The sequence below is a fragment of the Dipodomys spectabilis genome, unplaced genomic scaffold (assembly GCF_019054845.1).
Source record: "Dipodomys spectabilis isolate Male_0828 unplaced genomic scaffold, ASM1905484v1 ptg000015l, whole genome shotgun sequence".
Classification (NCBI taxonomy): domain Eukaryota; kingdom Metazoa; phylum Chordata; class Mammalia; order Rodentia; family Heteromyidae; genus Dipodomys; species Dipodomys spectabilis.
The window spans coordinates 10,364,480-10,388,607 of NW_024870692.1; the positions used below are offsets into that span (position 1 = coordinate 10,364,480).

The 24,128-nt window shown below is 34.3% G+C and overlaps 1 protein-coding gene across 1 annotated transcript in view; it reads left to right on the plus strand.

Moving 5' to 3' along the window:
* CUNH8orf34 (chromosome unknown C8orf34 homolog) overlaps positions 1–23,809 on the plus strand; it is a 347,290-nt gene extending 323,481 nt beyond the window's left edge. The window contains exons 13-14 of the mRNA XM_042666515.1: positions 21,362–21,421; positions 23,495–23,809. Coding sequence (XP_042522449.1) covers positions 21,362–21,421; positions 23,495–23,502 — 68 coding nt within the window. The 3' untranslated portion in view covers positions 23,503–23,809. The remainder of the gene's footprint in view (positions 1–21,361; positions 21,422–23,494) is intronic.
* The last annotated feature ends 319 nt before the right edge of the window (positions 23,810–24,128 follow it).

Genomic DNA, 24,128 nt, shown 5'->3' on the forward strand with positions numbered 1-24,128 from the left:
TTTTTTTTGCTTTCTTGCCATGTGCTCAACAATTTTAAGGAGTACCCATTTGGCCTTTGAAAATGTTTCTCAATTGAAATTTGTAATCGATGGTTCTTGCGTGTATGAGAGTAGAAGACCAAGGAGGTGAAGTCACACTGGTCATTTAATTTTGAATGATCCATGATGTTAGCATGACTGTACCATACATAATGTGAGGAATGCAATAGTGTTTGCCAGTTTTTCCACTGTGTAGTTATTTTTAATTAGTTAATTAATTAGCTTAATTTTTATTATCTTTAAGTAGCTGTACAAAGATTTCAGTTTACCTTGTCAATTTATGAGTGCAATGAATCTTGATCAGTGTTAACTCTTTTATCATTCTCCCATACCCATCTATCCCAACCTTGTTTCCTAGTTCCATTTTCACATATGTACATTGAGTTTCATGACTGTAGCTGTCCACTAGTCCTCTCTCCATTCGTCTTCCTATCTTTAAACCCTACTTCCTCTGCTGTACTTTCTTCTATACTTCTTTTTTGTGTCAGTCTTTGGGCTTGAGCTAGAGGCCTGGGTACAGTCTCTGAGCTCTTTTGCTCAAGGCTAGTGCTCTACCATTTGAACCATAGTTCCACTTCTGACTTTTTGATGGTTAATTGGAGATAAGAGTTTCATGGACTTTCCTGCCTGGGCTGGCTTTGAACCATAATTCTCAAATCTCAGCTTCCTGAGTAGTAGCTAGGATTACAGGCATGAGCCACCAGCACCAGGCTCTTCCTTATTTTTAACTATGTTTCTATAATCTATTTCTTGGACGTAAGTTACATATTCTAGCTTGTATGAAAGAAATTCTGCCACTTCATTCCCTTTCTGACCCTTGTGGTTTCTAATTAGAAGTCAGCTAAGACTTTCGTGTATGATAAGCAGTTTTTCTCTCATTGGTTTCTGTTTTTTTTCTCTGTCTTTCAATAAAGTAAAAAGTACAAGAAAACACCTACTTGGCACTCTTGAACTTCTTGGATATATAACTGATTTTTTTCAAATATTTTCAGCTATTATTTCTTTAAATATTCTTTCTGCCTTTCTCTCTCTTATATGTCTCCTTTTGGGAGATACACACACATACACACACACACACACACACTACTCGACAGTGTCCCCATAAGATCATCAGCTTACTAATATTCTTTCTTCTTTCCATTTCTGAGTTGATCACCTAAAATAAATGATGTTATCTTTAAATATTCTTATTTTTTCTTATTGATGTTCAGATCAGCTGTTGCACTCTATGGCAGCAAATTTGAAAAATTTCTGTTCTAGAATTTCATTTTGTTTCCTTTGACATTTTTTTATCTCTTTCTTGATAGTTTCCACGTGGTAGACAGCAATTTCAAAGCTTCCTTTAGTCTTTTAGTGACATGGTTTCCTTTAATTATTTGAACATTTTTATAATGGTGGATTGAAAGTCTGGCCAGTCTATCATTGGACATCCTCACAGAAAATGTCTATTGACTCCTCCTGTTGGTGGACGACAACTCATTGTTTCTTGTATGTCACTTGTTAATATATTATGTGTTAATGTATTTACTGTATTCTAAGTGGCTAGTGATCAGTGGCAGATTGAACAAGTTGCTGAGACATGCCATGAACATGCCATCAGTTTTCAATTCTACTCTCAGAGCCTGTAGGTCAAGCAGAGGTGAGAAACAGAGCCTTAGTAGGGTTTGTCTAGCAGATAAATGCCTAACACTGCATAGCCATGGAGCTTCCTCGGATTATTCTGTTCATCCAGATTTACTTCTAATTTTTGTCTTGTAACCTCTTGTTTGCTGCAACTAGCATTATTGTTATCAAGCATTTGTTAAGCAAAACTACTGCTCCAGAATGTTTTGTTGAGAAGCAGATTTTCTCATTCAGTGAGCATTAATTAAATGAATTAAAGCCCAAAGACACTACAGAACTAGAGGGAAGTATATCAACCGAGGGCAAGTTAAAAATCCCCCTAATTCAGTGCTTCTCTTGAGATCCAACTACTTAACTTTATATTCTATGGATTGTAACAAGCCTTTGGTTAATTTCCAGCACTGTGAAAATCATTAATTTTGATGATTTTTATGCACTATTCTATTTGCTTTTATGCACGAATTGTTTTTGGTCCATGATCCCAAGAGTGTTTCTTTCTCCTGCTTCATTTTCCTTTTTTCATTAGTCTAGCTTTCCCTTTGTTTGAGAATGAAGGGTAATGAAGTTTCACATGGGGCTGTAGGACCAGATAATACCTACTTTTCTGGATGTTAGTTTCATGAGAAACTATTAAAAACAATCTGAGATAAAATAAATTTTAGGCAATTATGCAATTATACTAGATTTCTGACTTTCAATTATATTATCATAGATATAATAATAACAGATTGTCAACAAGAACCAGGCAACATTATAATTTTACTTAAGCTGATTAAATGTAATAATCACTCTGGCCAAAGTGAGGGGAAAATATTGTCTGTCCACTGTTGGGCTTGAGGAAATGTCACTGAGAGTCTTCTTAAATATTTACAAAATAAAGTTGAATAGTAGTAGTTGAATAGTAGAAGTCAAATAGTAATAAGATCTACTTGAAAGTACTTAGCAGTGTTTTTTAATTTTTAAAGTGTTTTAGTAGTGTTTTTGCATATGTATTTAAGTTCTTCTTGGAAGAACAGCTATTAAATTGTATTACAGAATGCCTACGAATTGCAGAATGTGCATTGCTCTGGAAGAGCAAAAGCAAAAAGAAGCTCTGGCTTTTGAGATATACTAATTGAATGCATTCATTTTGAATTCTTTCACCTTTCAAGAAATAGGAACATTGAAGCTCCAAATGATTATCTTGTTGATATCACCTAGTTCCTATTAGAGGCAGACTAGAACCAAAGCATCCTGCGTAGGTCTCATGACCTCCTCTCCTCTGGTAAAGGGCAACACACAGTTTATACTACTGTACTTGAGTACAGTTTGTACTCAAGGTCTTGCCTTTACTAGCTAGATGCTCTGCTATTGAGTCATACCCTCAAGCCCTTCATGCATTCTTTTTCAGATAGGGTCTTGTGCTTTTTCCTAGGCTGGCCTTTGACTGAGATCCATCAGCCTCTGCCTCCCAAGTGACCAGGATTACAGGTGTGCACAACTATGCTGATTGTATTTTAGAGGTAGGGTCTTGCTAACTTTGTGTCTAGGCTGGGCTTAAATTGTATTCCTTCTATCTCCGCCTTCCAAATAGCTAAGATTATAGACACAGACCACCATACCCAGTTATGCTATTATTCTTTAAGCAGTAAGTGGGACTCAAATTTCCACTGTCCACCTGAAGTCTGGCGGGGCTTTCCACCCTGAAGGACAATCTTTCTTCTCTATAAATAACCCCCACTTACATCTCTATAAGTAGTCTCTTAAGATTTATATTTAAAAATAGATGAAGCTGGGTGCCAGTGATTTACACCTGTAACCCTAGCTACTCAGGAGCTGAGATCTGAGGATTGCAGTTCTAAAACTGGCCCGGGCAGAAAGTCCCCATGAGATTCTTATCTCCAATAAACAACTCAAAATATCTGGAAGTGGAGTTGTGGCTCAATTGATACAGTGTTAGCCTTGAGTACAAAGAAGCTCAGGGACAGTGCTCAGGCCCTGAGTTCAGGCCTCACAACTGATCCCCCAAAAAAGTGAGATAATTGTGTAAAGATCCATCTGCTTACATCACTATCCAACACAAGGCACTAATGCATTGATCTAAAAATAATGCAGGAGTAGGGAAGCAGTAAGTTGTATGGCACCCGAAAACAAAACAGGTTAATTGATAATTAGGTTAGATGGGTGTAAAAACTTCATTAACCTTGGAACTGTCAGGATTTTTAATAATGTTGGGATTATGGCATCAAGCACAGAGACTAGAAACTAGGCTATGTCTGCCTCAGGAGTTAAATGAAGTAGGGCAGTGGTGCTTTGTAATTATTACAGGGTCAGCTGGGTTATCCTCAGAACAAGAATATTTGTGATGAGAAGGCTTATACACTGGAAATAACCAACAAGAGAAGAATTATAGCAGTATAACAAAAATAACACAGACGTACCCAGAAAGATGAGCTTTCAAAGTGAAATAAATAACCATATATCTTCTTTTTGAAGATAAAAAGATATATCTATATATATATATATATATGCATTAATGAAATACTTACATGCATATGTATATACCTATATATATATATATATATACATATATATATGCTAAAGAAATGTACACACATATATTTCTTTAGCTTGCTTCTGAGGCAGTATCTGATTATGTAGCCCAGGCTGGCCTTAAACTCATGCACTTCCTGCCTCATTCTCCCAAATGCTGGGATTAATAGATGAGAACTACCACATCGCCAGCTCAAAATTTTGATAATATTTTAATATTCTACATTTTTACTTTCAACTTTCTATCATCTTTACAAAAATCTCTAGCTGCTACTAAAATTTAGGGCATTTGAACTATATCAAAAATAAATCAGATATTTAATGTAACTTAATATACCAGATATTTGCATGTGTGATACCCATAATTATAAATATTTTAGACTTGATCTTTAATACAATAAATCCAAAAGTGAGACAAAATAATTGATGTCAATTATCTGTTAAAAGAGTAAGTTATTCTAATGCCAAATTGTAATTTTCTATTATGATATCAATTGTTCAGAATTATTTTGGTTATAAGTAAGTAGAGGATAAATACTTGTGAATCATTTGTGTGGTGTTCATATGTTGAAATACTTCCTCTACCTGTGGTGAATCTCTGATATTATGAAAGGCTCATTTAATTCCTAAGGCCCTGGAAAAAGAATGTAAAGGGTACCCTTTAATAATATATAAAACTTAATTTTACCAAATAAGCAATTAGTAGGTGTATTGGGAAAGACTGTCAAATAGTCAAATTGGGAATGAGGCAGGAGGTACATGAGTTTGAGGCCAGCCTGGCCTACATAATCAGACACTGCCTCAGAAGTAAGCTAAAGAAATATATATGTGTACATTTCTTTAGCATATATATATATATATGTATATGCATATGAATGTAGGTATTTCAGTAGTGTACACGCACATATATATAATTTTTTATCTTCAAAACATAAGGTTCCATGCTTCAGACTTTATACTTCCTCAGTCAAACTTGGTTGTTACATGCAACCAGTCCTGAGAAATTTTCATAGCAAGTATCAGAAAAGGCTATATTCAAACAAGACAGATGACATGTTATTTTGCAATGCCAGATTCTTTGGATTAGTTATCAGATGGAGTTGAATTCTTTAAAACTATAAATAGAGATACATGGTCCGATTTGGGGTATGTGTATGTGAAATCCAAGTTGTAAATGAGTAGCACATGATTTTAAACCTTTCGCGAAACTTTATTATTATTATTTTTGTCTTGGAACATTTTTTAACATTTGTTCTAGGTATGGCCTGAAATGACAATATAAAATAGTGGAAACATAATAGAAGAAAATTAAGTACTTTGTTTAATCTTGATGAACACATCTTTGGGGCAGCCGTGGATCAGATGGAATGTATCTTATACAAATGCAGGGATGTATTGTTTGGCTCCAAGAACAGCCTGTCTTTTTATCTCTATAGAATTTTTTTTTGGTATATTTTCAGCAATGGCAAAATCTTCAGCATGTTCACACCAGCTGAACTGTGTCATGATTTTCTTTGGCTCTTTTTGTTCCCCTAGCATTAACCTGCTTCACTTTCACAAATTAAACAGACTCTGACATTTTTTGGTCACAAATCATAAATTTACTTAAGATTCTCCAACATAAATTCCATATGCTTGATAGACCAGATTAACTTCTTAGAACAACCATGTTTGTGGAAAGGCAACACATGTATGGCTGATGTATTGGACTCATTGGCGTGGGTGATGCCAAGATAAATAGGATATTTATTAGCTTAGTTCTCTAAGACATTTCATAGAAGTCTATAAGCACTAGTAGCATTAATTGCAGTATTTCTTAGGAGATAAATAGCACGGTAGGGAAGGCAAGTGAAGGAAATATCACCACGAACCACCAGTAGAACACCAGATTTAAAACCTTCACAAGGAAGATGGTGTTTTAACTGATAAGTGGGTAGAAAACTGAGCAAGCAGGTCATATCAGCAAGAGTAACAGCATAAACAAGGGCTCAAAGAAAAAAGTGCAGGTTCTTCTTTTTCCTTTAACTTATTTATTATGAATTTTTATTACCAAACATTAAGCACAAGGGAAGTTTCATTGTGACATATTCATATGGGCATAAAATGTATCCAGCTGAACTTCAACCCCCTTCCCTTCTCTTTCCTTTTTTCTCTTTCCTTCCCATTTCAAAAATTAAGTCAACAGGTTTCATTGTTCTGTTTTCATATATGCAAATAAATTACTTCAACCATAGTCAGTCATCTTCATTCACCATCTCAGTTTATCCTCCTCCTTCCGGTTCATATCTACCTCTGCTCCTCAACAAAGCCTGGTATACTCCTGTCATATCTTTTTTTGGTTGTATGACTTTACAACACTATTTTAGACACACAGATATTATATTTTAATCAGAATAATGCTGTTTATTACTTTCTCTTTTGGGACTCCTCCAACTCCTGTTGATTAACAGTTCTCATTGAGATTGCCTATGCCATCTTTATAAATAGTTTCAATGCATTTTGAAATTATTCACCCTCCATCTTTCTTTTCTGCTCCCCACATCCTCATCCTCTTAGTCGCATAGATTCATGTCTTATACATACATTTACATGCATATATCTGCATGTAAATGCATGTATAAGTGTGTGATAAATGTATGTGTGTGCATACATGTACAAGAATATGTATTTTCTTTAGGTCTAAGTTCCATACCTGAGCAAAAAAAATGTGCTATTTGGCTTTATGATCTTCACTTATATTGATCAACTTAATGGTCTCCAATTCTCATTTTTCTGCAAATGACATTATTTCATTTTTCTTTATGGCTGTGTAATATTCTGTGGTATATCTGTACCATAGCTTCTTATCAATTAATCTGTTTTTGAGCACCTTGTCTGATTCTACAATTTGGCTATTGTGAATATCAAAGTATATATTAATCTTGATGACCCAGGTAATATAGAAATTATACTCTTCAGGGCTGATATTGACTAGAGAGGAATAACTCTGGGGGATAAATCATAAGTCCAGAGAGGGTCCAGGTTGTAAGGATATAAAACATAAACTGATAATTAGATAATGAAGTATTTTGCATAAGAAGGAACTCTGGTAAGAGCACCTATATCTGACACTTTGGATTTGTACAATACAGCTTTAAAAATTATATTTGGCCTTTTGTATATGTCTTTAATTGGTGAGAAGAAAAATAAGTTCTAAATTCCATCTATACTAGTTTTCTTAGTCTTTTATCCCCCGATATTACAGAATGCTACACACTAAGTAAGTTACAAAATAAGAAGCTCATTTCTCATCATTCTGGAACCTAAGAATGTCATCCACATGGTGTTGGCTTTTGGTGAGGGTTTCCAGGCTGCCCATCATGACAGAGCAACAAATGAGCAAAAGTGAGATATAGATACTTTTATAGCAAAAGTATTTCCAGATACCAATCCCTTCCTGTGAAAATTGCACTTTTCTACTCATGAAAACAGTCTCTTTCAGCTAGGGTCTCAGTGACAAGTAAATTTCAAAATAACTTTTGAAAGTGCTTTTAAACCACAAATGTAGGTTTTCTAAGACAGAGATCGTTTCTCTCATACAATGCTATACTATCTAAACAAATATTTTCTTCTTTACGAGACAAAGAGTGTCCATGTCAGCCAATGGTGCAGACTGCCTCACACAGGAAGTTTGAAATAAACTATGGTGAAGTGCTTTCTCAAACTTTTGTTGCTGAGTAGAGATAATCCATTAGCTAAATATTAGTATGCATAGGTACAGCCCTCTTGTGTCTTTCATTCCATAAAGCACAAGCAATTTTAGAAGAAGCCCTTACCCGAAGTCACCAAACAATCATAACTATTTCGCCTGAAGGAATTAAAAATTATATGTGAGTAACTCTTCTCTCTATGTTCTCACTATATTGGGAGTCTCATAGATTCATAAATTTCAAGGATGGGAAATTTGTAGTGAACTTCTTCACTTTGTAAGTGAGGAGACTGCAGGCCAGCACAATGCCAGCGAGCATCACAATTCTTTAGCTAGTTGGTTGATCAGAATTCAGAAAGTTGTCTGTAGAAGTTTGCACACACTGTTTTTTACTCTGGTTGGCTTTTGCTTTTGGTTTAGTCTTCATATTTATTCTACATCCAGAGAAACAATTCATACTAAGCTTCATTAGCTGAAAAAACATGTACACAAAGGATAAAATAATGAATTTATTAGTAGTAGGACAATGTTTACACATTCACTTTCCTAGTTTAGATTTCTTTCTGAATTGAGGTATAATTCTTAAGAGAAAAAAAAGCAACTTTGTTATTTTAGAATTGTTCCTCGTTTTTCTCAAAGCCTCTATCTGAGCTTACCTTCATAACTAAGGCTGCATTTTTGAAGAACACTAGGGAAATGCTTGTAAAGTAAGAGTCAAAGATAAGAGACAATGAATGTGCAGTCTAGTGGCTAGATTTATCTACAGACATACTGGCTTCGTTTAGACCAATATTTTAGATAAAAATATATTTCACATGAAAATCTTAGGAGATCCAAAGGAAAAAGAAATGAGAGATTCTTTTATTCGAGAAACAAATAAGACAAGGTAAAGCAGGAATTCCTCAGAGCAACAGTTGATTGGAGAAAGAGCATCAGATGATAATAGTCTGTCCAGGTTGCCATAGTAACTGTCATTTCTTAATGTTTTCTACCCAGTGCTTCATTCATTTCCATCAATTTGTGTCCTGACAGGGATTTAAGTTTTCTATTTTTTTTTCTCATCCAAGTTATAGATTCTAGGTCTCTCTTGTTAGCCAAAATTATTTTACTCTTTTTTAATATATATTTTTATATTTTTTATTGTGAAAATACCGTACAGAGGGGTTACAATTACATGGGCAAGATAATGAGTACATTTCTTATCAAGCATTGTAGCCTCCTCCTTTGTTTCCCCTTTCGCTCCCTTCTCTTTCCTCCCCCTATCCCTCCACCCAATTCTCCCCGCCCCCCCCCCCCCACCCCGCACCAAAGTTGTAAAGTTCGTTTTCGACATAACAACTTGTACATCTCATTGTTGCAATGGGTCCACCTGTATCCCTATTTAAACGATTTGTTTTTCCCCTTCCCCTCCACAAATTATACCGACATCAAATACAGTGAAAGCAGGGGTTATACTGTGGGGGAGGGACATACAAAGCAACAAAGAAATAATCTTATAAATGTGTTAGAAACAATCGCATGAAAGAGCAAAAACTTTTGAATACATATCTTAGGGTTCATTTCCCTAACATCACCTTATCTGACCTTTTCTGCTTGACTCAGACATATACTAGCTATTGCAAATAAGGGAAACCATGGGACCTATGTTTCTTTGGGCCTGGCTTACTTCACTTAATATAATTTATTCCAAGCCTTTTCCATTTCCTAACAAATGGGGCAATGTTATTCTTTCTGATAGAGGCATAGAATTCCATTGTGTATATATACCACATTTTCTTGATCCATTCATCTACTGAGGGGCATCTGGGTTGGTTCTGGCTTTTTTCTTTTTTCTTTTGCTTGGTACTGAGGAATCGAACCCAGGGCCTCTGGCATGCAAAGCAAACACTCTACCACTGAGCCACCTTCCCAGCCCCCAAAATTATTTTACTCTTGATAGCCAAAGTTTTTCAATTCACATTGTTACTCTGCCTGAAAGAAAAATGTTGCCAATTTCTGAGTTTCTTTTCAGACCTGCAATCTCATAAATATATTCCATACTATTTATTAGTTGAACGTGTATCATTAACAGAACTTAATGTTAATTAGTTTCTGATAGTATTTGCTTGATATACAAATATAATCTAAGGAAAAAAAGATATAATAATTTGTTTTGACAAGACATATTATAAGAATTAAGAAAAATAATGACTAAAAAGACAAAATTACTGATAATCTTACCATTCAAAAATATTTTCTGTGATTATTCTGTTGTCTTGCCCCTAGGCTTAAAAATTATCTTGTATGATTTTATATGTATGTGTACACACACATACATACCTATACAATTGTTTATAAAATTATATATGATGACATATATCAGTTTCATAATGTGACTTATAGAGTGAATTTAACCTCATATCTTAAATATTTTCTATATTGTCAAATATTCACTTACAGTCTTACTTAAAAATGAGTGTATTGTGTTTTATTGTATAGATACACCATGGTTTCTTATCAGGTTTCTGTGGTTCATATTTAATATTTAAAGTTATTTTAAATGATTGTGTGAAGAATATCTTTGTTAATTATATCTATCTTCATGATTCATTTTTAAGTTTAAGTAAATTGAAAAATAAGTTGAAATTTAGCAATCTCTAGAAAGAATGCAGTATTAGCAAAGATGACACCTGAAAATTTGAATCCTCAGACTGTTTAAAAAATTAAATCTGTAATTAAAAAATCTCTACATGGAACAATGTTCAGGCCAAACATCATTGGATTCTTCCAGTCTCCAAAATTACAAAGCATTTCTTCTGAAGAATTAAAGAGAAAAAATTTCTTTAACTTATTTAATGATATCAGCTAATCTGATTACAAAAATGTAACAGAGGTATTCAAAAAATAAAAACCATCTGAAGCACAGATTTAAAAAGTCCTGGGGCTGGGAAGGTGGCTCAGTGGTAGAGCACTTGCCTTGCATGTATGAGGCCCTGGGTTCAATTCCTCAGCATCACATAAGCAAAAAGAAAAAAGCCGCAAGTGGCACTGTGGCTCAAGTGGTAGAGCGCTAGCCTTGAGCTGACGAGCTGAGGGACAGAGCCCAGGCCCAGAGTTCAGGCCCCACGACCGGACACCACCTCCCCCCCCTAAAAAAAAAGTCTTAGGCAAATTGATACTTACCATATATAAATGACAATTCTCTAAAATTTTGTGTTTTTTTTCTTTTGCAGAAGTGCAAAACCAGATTAATTTTTGAAAATTAATCCATGGAATTAACCACAGAACATAATAAATAAGAAAAATAATATCAACAATGTATAAAATTTTTGATAGATTGACCATTTATTATTTTATAGAACCTCAACAGGTTAGAAATGTATTGAGTTTATTAATTTGTTTAACCTAAAAAGTCAATTTGCAAAACAATTCTGCAAATATAATACTAGATGCATTAGTGAATTTTTCCTTTTTAGATCGGGAATAAGACCAAAATTTCTACTATAAGCAGGTAAATCTAAACTACAGTGTACAGTAAACATTGCCCTTTTGGTAAGAAGAGCATGAGATCCTTTCTATCATGGCGGTCACATTTTGGAGTGATGAGTATCTGAGAGAAACTATTAGGGGTGGCAATGTTCTATTCTTCAACCTGGATGGTGGTTAATGGGTATTTACTTTGTCATTACTGTCAACATTTTTTTGTACTTTTCTCCACATGTATTCTGTTTCACAATTTAATAAAAACAGTGCTGAAATGGTCTTGATTTTCCAACAGTTTCCAATAGTTTTTTTGCATTACTTATAAGTTGTAGATTAAAACATTTCTATGTAGAGAGTTTTGTTTGATAGTTCACAAAAGGTTCATGCTGTCAACTGACAATTGTTTTCTTGAAAATCACCGATAACATCATCAGTGTATCTGAATCTAGTTTTAGAAACAATTGCATTCTAACCAAAACATTTTCCATTGCAAATCAATTTTCCCCAGCTTTAGTATGTCATTTTCTCACTTAAAACCATATGTAGTAAAACTTCACAAGTAAGAATAAAAGTTTTCCTCTTCAGACTTTTGCAGTGGTCTTATATATGTTCATCTTTCCTCTTCAATTAAAATAATATATTCGTGAAGACTGATACCAGATCTTACTTAGTCTGTACTTTTATAGGTAATGTTGTAGCTAGAAATTCAATACCTAAATATTACGTAATCTGTTCTTAGGAGTCAAATCAGATATGAAAGACTTTGAGAAATATTTTTGAAAAAGTATAATAGTGTTTTTATCAGTCAATACATTCAAACTAAAATTCCCCCTTTACTAAGTGCACATAGATTTAAGGAAAACAATACTATGGAATCCAGGCAATTTGTTTAACAAACTTTAACAGTCACCTTCAAATGAGAGACAAATCAAATTAAGATGAGAGAACATGCCTCCTAGAATAAATACCCTGAACATGTCATCTTTCCTTTCTTCAATTTCAGACAAGGCTCCTTATCAGCAAAACCTATATATAAGCAGAGGCCTTTAGAATTCTTTAGTATATCGATTATATAATCTAATCCTCCTGCGACAGAATGTTGGGTTCTGAAGACAAAGAATTCATCTAGCAGCAAAATAGATGACATTTGACCACAAGAAGGGTGCTTACCTTCCTGGTTTTCAGCCTTCCTTCATTTCAGGAATGTAGGTTAAAAGTTTAAATGTTTCTTCTAAGTCCAGGTTTATTTGCATCCCACACTAAGCTTTTTTTTTTTAAGAGAATAATCTGTATCTGGGAAGTTAAATCATATGAAATGTTTTGAGACTTATTACTTGTCTGACCAACTGATCTAGTGTCTGACCGATTTTGGATAAATGTTTAGAAACATTAACATCTGGTTTAAAAAAATAAGCATAATAAAATATATTCTGTTTGGTGGCGGTTAGTTTATCTTTATCTTTCATTATGTAGAGTTGGTTGTTTTTGTCCAAATATTTCATATCATTCTTGTTGATGTTATTCAATTTATACAAAGTATATCTTCCAGGTGAATTGGAACTTCTTGATTTTGAAGAAGTGGTACTGGAGTTTGAATTCAGGCCGCATGCTTTCTCAGCATGTACTCTACCACTTAAGTCACACCTCTGCCTCCTCTTTTTGCTGGTTATTTTGAGGATAGAGTTTAGTGAAAGTTTCTACCTCTGCTGGATGGCTTCAAACCATGATTCTCCAGATCTTAGCTTTCTGAGTAGCTAAGATTACAGGCATTAGCTCTGAATTGGAACTTTTCTTTTCTATTTTATTGTAAAGATGCTTACGGATGGGTTACAGTTTTATATGTAAGGTAATGTGTCCATTTCTTGAATTGGAATTTTTGTCATTAACATATGTACCTCCTAAAACCAATTAATTAGGTCTGCATCAATTTCCACATTATATGAAATTGCTTTGATCATGTAGGAATTGATGCATACCTAATTAATAAAGAATTTATGTGGTATATATTTTTGCATTTTATAACTTTTCAACATTTCCATCTTCACATGTTACAGAAAAATCTCTTCAATATGATATCTAGTTAGATCATTTGAAAATCAATTCCAATATTATTTCAAAATTTAAGTCATTGAGTAAACTTTTATGTTTACTCAAATTATTGTGATTTTTAGTGTGTTAATTTTCCATCACTATTACAAATTACCTGAGATAATCAACCTATAAAGAGACCAACTGGCCCTATAACAGCCTGAGGTATCACACCGGAATGGGATCACATAAAGGAACAAAATTGCTGACCATATTGCTAGGAAATAAAATAGATAAAGAGAAAGAAGTTAGACTCCCCAAACCCACTTTTGGGGATGTTCCCAGTGACATAAAGCCTTACCATTAGCCTCTATGTCTTAAAGGTTCTATTCTCCTGATAGCTTTTAGCATATGAACTTTAGGAGACTTTCGAGCTCCAAACCACAGCAAATTAAGCTTAAATTTGCTATCTTCATTTATGCCCTATTTCCTCACTTCATTTTATTCCCAGTTTCCCCTTTTGTGGAATATCTTTTAATTATTACTCTTTTGTTATCAGTTTGCTTGAAGGTTATATATTCTTAATGTTCTCAGAATGATCTTTGAGATATGAAATTCTTAATGGGCCTTGAACTTTCATTCAAGGCTAGCCGTCTACCACTTTAAGCCATAGTGCCATTCCAGTTTTCAGGTGGTTAATTGGAGATAAGAGTCTCACAGACTTTTCTTCCCTGGTTGGCTTCAAATCATGATCCTCAGATTTATCTTCTGAGTGGCTAGGATTCCAGGTTGAACCACAGGCATTTTTGAAGTCTTATTGTGGTGTTATAAAATTATTAAATCCAGTTAAACTTTAGGTTCTTTATACTAATCTTGACTAATCAGAATGTTTCTGAATCTACAGCTAATGCCTCAATAAGTTTGGATTGTTCTCTGTGCTCAGCATTTTCTTCTCTCCTTCCTTCCCTTCCTCTTTACTTCCTTCTTCCTCTTGTGGTTATTCTTCCATTTAGCTAATGCAGCATAGCAAGTAACCCAAAATTTAGAGGTTTAATGCAAAAATCACTCATTTCAGTCACATATCTGCAATTTGAGTCAGGATCAAGGAAGGTATGTGTATTTCCCATGCATTATCAGCTGGAGTGGAAGGTGGTTAGTTCACACAACTAGCAAGATGGTCATTGCTATTGGCTGAAGGTTCACTTGGGGCTGGAAGTCAGACTATGATTTCTACCTATGCAAAACTTTCCTCACTCATTTCCTACTGGAAAGTTAAGATTTTCTCATTTGTTGGAATTGGATTATAAGAATGTCTGTCTCCAAAGATCAGAAGTAGGAAATCTACATTTTCCAGAAATTCACATTTCCATCTCTGCCATTTCTGTTGGTCAAGCAATCACAGGTCAATGGACAAAGTGTATAACTTAAAAGAAGTGGGGAAATTATCAAGTTATGTTTCAATAATCACATCCTCCAGTTAAATATATGTTGGACATTTTGACTGTATTCAAAGCACAGTAACTAAGTTTCCTGCCCCCGCTTAAATTTTTCTGTCCATTCATTCATCATATTTGGATAGATCGTACTGATTTAAATCATTTATTATTTACCTCTCTATCTTTTCTTTTATTTTTTTTCTTTCTTTTAGCCTGGGCTGATCTTTGTTGGTCAAAGTTAATGCTCTACCACTTGAGCCAGCACACCACTTCCAGGTTTTGGTGGTTAATTGGATATAAAAGTCTCACAGACTTTCCTGCTCAGGCTGGCATTGAATTACAATTCTCAGAGAGCTCAGCCTCTTGAGTAGCTAGATTTACAGACTTTTTCCACCAGCACCTGGCTTATTTCTCTTTTTAACGCTATCAAACGGATACTTAATATCCAAATTTAAGAATTTAAGTGATTGTATTATTTTAGTGTCTACACTTTTTTATTTTCAAAATGATATACAGAGGAGTTACAGTTACATAAGTCAGGTAATAAGTACATTTCTTGTCAAACATGTTACCCTTTCCCTCATTTTTCTCCCACTTTCCCTCCCTCCCCCTCCCAGGTTATACAGATCATTTCTAACATATTGTCATGTTGCTGTTGCCCTGGTTCCCCCCTGGTCCTTTGTCTCACCAATCTATTGTTCCCCATCTCTTCCCTAATTCAAATAAACATATATAATGCTAGGGTACCAAAAATCAAATACAGTGACAACATGGGATATACCATAGGGGGAAGAACATAGACAAGAAACAAAAAACACATAGTACATTAAAAACAACAACAACAAAAAACCTCTTGTGTCCAATTCTTGGAGTTCATTTTGCTTAGCGTCATCTTATATGGTCATATATACATAGCTATTGAGCTATTCTGCTCATCTGATAAGATTATCCTAGACATAAACTAATTATTGCAAATAAGGAAAACCATGGGACCTATGTGTCATTGAGTCTGGTTTACTTCACTTAATATGATTTTTTCCAAGTCTTTCCATTTCCTAACAAATGGAGATTCTACCTCACCCCAGTTAGAATGACTATACTCAAGAAATCAAATAACAACAGATGCTGGAGGGGATGTGGCCAAAAGGGAATACTACTGCACTGTTGGTGGGAGTATAAGCTTGTTCAACCACTGTGGAAAGAAGTATGGAGGTTCCTCAAAGGAGTAAAGATAAAGTTCCCCTATGACCCAGCAATCTCATGGCCTTTTCCCAAATGATCACAAACAAGGTCATATTAAAGCTACCAGCACAACTATGTTTATTACAGTATTATTCAAAATAGCTAAGATATGAAACCATCCCAGATGCCCCTCAGTAGATGAATGTGTCAAGAAAAAAAATATATATATATACACACAATGGAATTCTTTTTTTTTTTTTTGTCAGTTTTGAACTCTGGGCTTGGGTGCTGTCCCTCAGCTCTTCAGCTCAAGGCTGGCGCTCTACCACTTGAGCCATAACACCACTACCAGTTTTCTAGTGGTTTACTGGAGATTAAAGTCTCATGGACTTTCCTGCCCAGGATGGCTTTGAACCAAGATTCTCAGATCTCAGCCTCCTGAGTAGCTAGGATTACAAGCGTGAGCCAGCAGTGCCCAGCTTATACAACAGAATTCTATGCTTCCATCAGAAAGAATGATACTGCCCTATTTATTATATTTTTTGTTTTGACGTTTTTATTGGTTATTTTTAGTTTCTAGTGCATTCCTCAAATACTAATATTGCTTTTCATTTTCTCGTTGGTGTTTTGGTCGTCTTTATGCAATGCTCTTAGATATATTCTAGGATGGAAGAACTCAAGTGCTTCATCATGTGAACTTTCAGTTGGCATACCTACATTCATACTGTCATTAATCCTAAAATACTTTATTCTTTTACTTTGTTTTATCCTTTGATCTGAGACTTAAGTGTAACTTTTCTCAGACTGAATAAAAAATTCAAAGAATAAACTATTCCCCTCTGGAAATGCCATATTTCCATTATTGAGCTAGTACAAAAGCTACTGGAACTACTTCAGAAGTGGGAAAACATTTGCTCTAACATCTTGCAAGAAATTATGACATGAAGATAGACATTGTGGCTGATGAAACTGCTTGTGTAGTTGTAACAGAAAGGGTATGCAAAGAATAAAAGTTAAAATCTCAGAATGCTAAAAGTAAAATAATTAACACATACTTGGAGGAGCATCTAAGTTGATCTTTAAAAGAATTGTCACAGAGTCTTACAAAAACCACAAAATCTATTTGGAAGATGTATTTAGAATTGTAGCAGTTCATTTTTTCCAAAAGCCTATGGAAAGCCATTTTAAAACTTACAGAGAAGCAAACATATCATCAAAGGAGAAAACTTGGAAGAAAATTGACACACATTAGGCCTTTGTTGTTATAGGCTATGCGGTGTCTATTTTCATGCATCCTGTGACAACTTAATGTGTGAATATTATGACTCTGATTTAAAAACTAATTTTTGTGAAATATTCTTTCCCCAAGAACACACAATCAATAAGTTATATGTACATCTTCACATAATCTAATGCTGTATGTTTTTCTTATAAAATTTCACTAGAAATGATGGGTGGAAAAGATATGTGTACAGATAGCAACAAGACATGGGTTGTTTCCCCGAGCACTGAACAGGTTTGTATTATAAAAGAAGCCATTCTGAAACAAGAAAATAAGGCTACACACTATATAAAGAAACTGAAGTACTAATACATTTGGGTAGGAAATCTGCTTTTAATAGAAACTTCAATTTGATTTAGTTATATTTATCCTGTTCCAAATTATTATCTACAAGCAAAGTCATCCAGAAAATTAAGGGAGACATATGATAAACATAAAAATTAAAATTTTGACAGAATAAAATAAATAGCATTTAGTAATTACATTAAGCTTGTTTTCAGTCCCATAGTAAGCTATTAAAAGTAGAACAACTGTTCAAAGCAGGCTGCCAAATTCCTTCCAAAGGACTTGTTTTGAAATGTTGACTAAATATCTCCAAACTGTATATCATCTTTAGTATAATTAAGCATTCTTCAGACCAAAGACAGTTTTTTATTCTGAAATGTAAATTATGTGTAACTTTTCACATTAGGACACAAAGAATTATACATTTGTTTACATTAACATGATTTTTAAAATTTTTCTCCCACTTTTATAGAACTTTATAGTTGATACATTGCTTCCATTTATTTATTTGAAAAATTAACTTATAGGAAAATTTAACCTTGACAATCCTATTTTACATTTTAAGTGTTTGGTAGATATTGACTTAGTAGATATTCATGCATTGCGAAATATTTTTTTTATTGCAAAAATACCATACAGAGGGGTTACAATTACATGGGAAGATAATGAGTACATTTCTTATCAAGCATTGTTGCCTCCTCCTTTGTTACCCTTCCCATCCCTTCTCATCTATTTTCTAAATAAATATTTAATGATTGACTTTAGTGAGTTGAGGAGTGAGTGAATTTAGTTCAAGTTGGTTTAGACACTTTTAAAGATAATTCAAGAAATTGTCAATCCTGAGCTTCCATCACAATCCTCTTATTGTTTAGGGAGACCATCACAACGTGAACACAGGCATGTATGCAAGTGGTTTATTGGCATATGCTACAAAACAAGATATATTCAATGACATGCCTTATGTTCAATGTTCAATGTGTTGCTTTTCTGCAGTCATGATAGTTGCAATGAATATGGTGCATTAACCAAAAATTTCTTCCATCCCTATGCATGCATTTGTAATGTACTGCCTTTGGTGATTTGTGTTGCTGCTTTTTACTGAAAACCAGCTGAAACCTATTCCATAAGCATTATACTCAAGAAAAATGAGTGTTCTATTCTGAATGTGTACATGTGAATACGCATATGTCTATATAGACACACACATTTAAACATACATGAATTAGTTATGTAGCAAATGTTAATATACATACAAATATATACATACTACATACTTAACACTATGTGTATGTATATCTAAATATTATATAGCTACATGTCTATTATCTAGGTGTCTATCTATCCATCATCTAGCTACCTTTATTTCCAAACTTGACAGTTGCTCTTGTTTGTTTCTCCCCTCCATATCAGCTTTCTTGTTTATATAACCATGAACATTGCAATAATGAGTTATCCTCATTGTCCTACTTCAAAACAAATGAATGAGATAAGAGGCTGGAGCCCATGTCACTTAATAGACAAGGACAACATTGTACCAAAGTTCAGTTCAGAAACTTGATACAGGTTAGTTCTGCTTATTTATTTTAATCCTTGTTATCCTTGGCTGTTCTGCCCCTGTCCAACTGCCCCTGTGAAAACAAGATCATTTCATGTATTTGCACTGTTCCCCACATTGATGTGTTTTCTGAATCTTTTCACTGTGCCCAATGAGACAGGAATTTGATTTTCAACAGATTGTTTTTCATTGCTATTCAAAAAATACTCTCCAGCCCTTTGCCTATTGGTTCACATAGCTCTTCCCAGAGGACAGTGCTCCCTGTAGCCTCTGCAGGGGAAGTTCTTCCTTCTCCAGTTGCTATGAGGCAGTACTGGCATGCCACCTGCAATTCATCTTCCTTTTTAAGCTCATGCCATTTTGTCATGCCATCCTATTTTGTGACTTGTCACGGTACTCTTTTCAAGCACTTCCTTCATTTATGTGAAAAACGCACATCTACCTCACTGTTTTCCCCTTTACCACACATTGCTTCACCAAGAAAATTTAATCCCCTCTTGGGTGACTTCCCCAATATTTTACTTTCCTAATTCTTTGGCTCTCACATTTAAGTGATCCTTTAAGACTGTATTTTATATTACTATCTGTAATCTACTCTTTGCCTTACATTTCCTTAATGTTCTCTATTTCTTATTACACTTACATTTGATCTTATTTTGTTACCAGATAACTTCCAACATGTGTCTCAGTATTTCTCAGATCATAGCTGGTTTCATAGTTCACACTGAAGCCTACACTAAATAAAACAGTGGCCCCCAAGACTGTATCAGCAGCCCTTGGAATCTATAAGAAATATAATTTCCTTGGACTCTTCCCTAGATCATTTGGAATCAGAAACTCATGATGTAGGCCAGCAAACTATCTACACAGTCCAACTAGATGATTCTCATGTGCTCTTAATTCAAGAAATACCAATATAAAAAAAAAAACTAATCTAGAGGATTAATTCAACTATTCACTTCCATGCACTTTTAATGTCTTTGGATTTGATGAATACTCAAACATGGACTTATCTTTATTTTGGCTTTCCCATGTAGGATATTTTAACACTGTAACCAGGACTTCCAGCTTTACCTGCCATATCCAACATAGGTATACACACCACCTCCAATCCAAATGTTTTCTATAGTTCCTTGTCATGCCAATTTGAATACTGTAAAATCAGGAATGATGCTTCCAAAGATGTCTTATTTATCACCATCTTCTGTGAAAGAGGCTGAGAGACGTTAACTCTCATACACACAGGACAAGTTTAAACTGAAGTCTAGCTGACTATGGAGCCCATGCTTTTCCTATATTGCTGATGAATTATATAGGACAACACATACATCAATATGCCTTGTCACACTATTAGAAGTACCACAATTTTTTTTACCATGCAAATTGCATAAAATCTATTATCATATATTCTAATAGCATATTAATTTTATCATAGGATTTCTTTGAGCTTTTAATATACTGCCATGTATTTTGGCCCCCCTCCCACCAAAGCATAGATATGGGATGGTCCTACTTCAAATTCTTTGACTAGTGAATTATTTGCTTGTAGATTATCTGTGTTATTCACACCTTGTAGGGGTAGTATTCCTAGAGCTGCTTGTTGAAAGCGGGGTTTATTTTTTTCTCTTTAGACATGTGAAATTGCTGCCCTCCCTTAGCTTACTTACTTTCTCTTCCTTTATCCTCTTTGCTGTTTTGCTACTTTGTTGGAACTTGAATGTGCACAGCTCATTATCCTGCCAGGTGCTATTTTTCCCTGTCTTTTGAGATATCTTCTCTTTTTCTTTTGTCTCAGAGTTATACTTAGAGGAACTGCATTTAGCAAGTAATTTTACATGCCTGGCATTATAAATGTAATTTATTTTTATATACTCTACCTAATGTAAATCTCATAGCTTCCTGGTGACACTGAATGATCTGGGTTGATTGGCTTTCTTGCTTATTCCATGCTGGAAACTAGACTCCTAACTGCAATGTAGGTGAGGGGCTTCCACAGACACATCTGTACACTTAATTTTATTTGAAAAACAATAGAATTTTAAATTGAAAATGACTGAGTTATGGAATGAGAGAACATGCACAGAGTTAAGTACCTAACTCATATGTAATGGCAACTCCTTAACTATAAAAGCAGTTGGGTACTAATTTCAATTAGTTTCCACTAGAAATTAATAAAACCAACAAGGAATTTTGTTTAATAGGTATTCTGTCCTGTCCAGCACATTACCTCTTTTTCTTTCATTGTGCAGGTTCTGCTGATTTTCTTCTTTGTGTTCCGTGCTCTTCTTGCCCTGCCTTGGTCTACTCTGGTATGTTGGCTCAGGGCAATTAATATCAATGTCAGGTAATCGTGGGTACCACGTACGACTGCTCAAGGTTAAAAAAATTAAATATCTTATTCATGACATAAGGAGAAAATGTTTTGAGCCAAGTACCCTGAATTACATTTCTTTTAATATAGTTTCTAGGTCTCATGTCCCCATTGAACCTCTCTTCACCAGGATGATGTGGTAGGATGGTAACACCCCTTTTCCTCAGCATGACAAACAAGTTCTCAATAGATATGAAGCTCCTACTGTGCAGGACCATGAGGCCACTTACTATTCTTAGAGTTATAGAATCTCATGAGAATTCAGCACTATCTTCTCACCATATATCACAGAGAAAAGCAAGCATGTTCAGTCTGTAATGAGTACTCCCAGAATCAGAGTTACACACTTAGAAAGTGTTTTAGAACCATCTATTCCTCTTTTCTCTCAGTACCCCTATCAAATGGACATCTGGACTCATGTGAACCCCTTGAGTATTTGAGAGTTCACTTTCTCCCATGTCTGCTCATTCAATTCTGTTCTACTCTAGATGTTAATTTTCCCAATATTTCTATCTAAGCATTCCACCTAAAGAAATACTTTCTTTAATGCATCATTATGTACCTATCAGAATAGTATGTTCATTGCCACATGGTTTTTAATAAAACATGAGAAATGTTTTACTAAATAGCATGGAAATTTTTTCCAATAAAATCTAGAAAGCACCTACAATGAAAATAATCCAGTGACTAAACAAAAGAGGATTAATTTAAAAACTGTAGTAATCTATAAAATGGAAAACTGTGAGTCCACTAAGAAGCATGAGATATAGTAAAACATTCTGATATTCTGAAATTAATGGGCAGAAACTTCCACATATTTACAAAACAGCAATTATCACGTCTAAATACTAAGTATAACATTGTTACATATAATGCATAGACAGAAACTCAGTCATATATACAGAATATACAGAATACTCTCTGAATGGTTACAAATACTCTGAATGGTTACAAAGAAAAATGGTACTGGAGTCCTGTATGTTATGCTAATAGCATCTTAATTGGTTAAGTTGAAAATCCTGTTTAAAATCTATTACTGTATTTAAAATGGTTTTGAAATATTTACTCTGTTTTTTTCTCCAAAATCTGAAAACTTAAGGATTCTCTTTGTCATAGAGATCTATAACCTCTTAAGTTCATAGACTTTATCTATCTTACACCCGATGAATCTACCAGCAGAGATACACAAATATCAAATGTTTCTCTGCTGTAGTTTTCTAAATGTTCTTTGCATGTCAATGAGCATACTGTTCTTCAGGCCAAGAGCTTTAACTGCATCCATTGTTCATGTGATTTATATTTAATAAAGGCCTACAGTGGGTCTGGAAATTTTCTGGAGAAAAACATGTCACTGTTACTAACACAACATAGTAACTACTGTGGTTCTTCTCATAATGGAACTTATTAAATTGTGGAGAGGATATATAGTAAAAATTATTTAGATAAAATATTGATGGTTAATGTTAGTGAGTCATTAGAAAGGAGATAAGTACATGCAACAGAAAATTCTAACTTGCCTGGTAATCAGGGGTCCAGAGAGTAATATTTAAGGCTATAACTTAAAGTTGAGGAGTTCATCAGCTAAAGGAGTTAGCTGGCATTGGTTGGGATAGAGAATACATTCCACATAAGGAGAAATTGTCTGCAAAAAAATGAGACTTTTTCTTCACATTCTCTCTCCTTTCCATCCTTTTCTCCTCTTCTTTTAAATAAATATTTATTGAGCAAATAGCCGTATGCTGAAAGGATATTGATAGTATTCTCCCAAAATGATTGTGACCTAACTTGTGATTCACAAAGATAAAATGTTATTATGGTACAAATGTTTTCCTTTGTGATCCCAATCTTAATAAGATTTTTGTAGATACCAGAAACTGATGCACTGTAAGCAAAATATGAGTACTATAAGTAGTATTATAAGATAAAAACTCATGAAAAATATGCATTTTGATATACTAAGTGGACATAGTTTTCAATCCAATTTCTCTTCTTTTCTGTTTCTCCTCAACAGGTCTTTGAAACATACAGAAGAAGTTTCAAGTGGTCCTTAAGTTATTGCAGTTAATCAAATCCCCATGTATAATCTTAATCTATTTAGTATGTGTAATCATTAGATGATTATGTAGATGTTATTTTTATAATGTTAGTAATAAACAAGTGCTGTAATAGCCAGTGAGATCCCCCATGTATAATCAGAGGACACTGACATTGGCAAAGGAACCTAGGGTGGTAATGATGCCTGCTACCTTTTGTCATAACATCCTAGGTTGATGTTACTTTATACATAGTTATTAATATTTGATATATTAAATATTGCCTGATTCAAATAACTTTGCTGAAAAATTTTCTGTATTTTAACTTGTCTAGGGTTTTCTACTTCTATTTTTATAATATTTTCTCATTTTTTAGATTACAAAACACACTTACCCATATGCCAACATGTGCCATTTAATGCTCAGAGGGACTTAGCTGTATGCAATCATCACCTGCCATCCATGAAGTATGCAGCTGTGAGAAATTTATTTCCCACCTTGACCGTAGTCCCTTTTCTATTAGAAAAACTGACTGATATGTTAGCTCAATAAAGCTAAACAATAGGGAATGAAATGCATGCCCCAGAAACATTTAATACACGTTGTTTGATT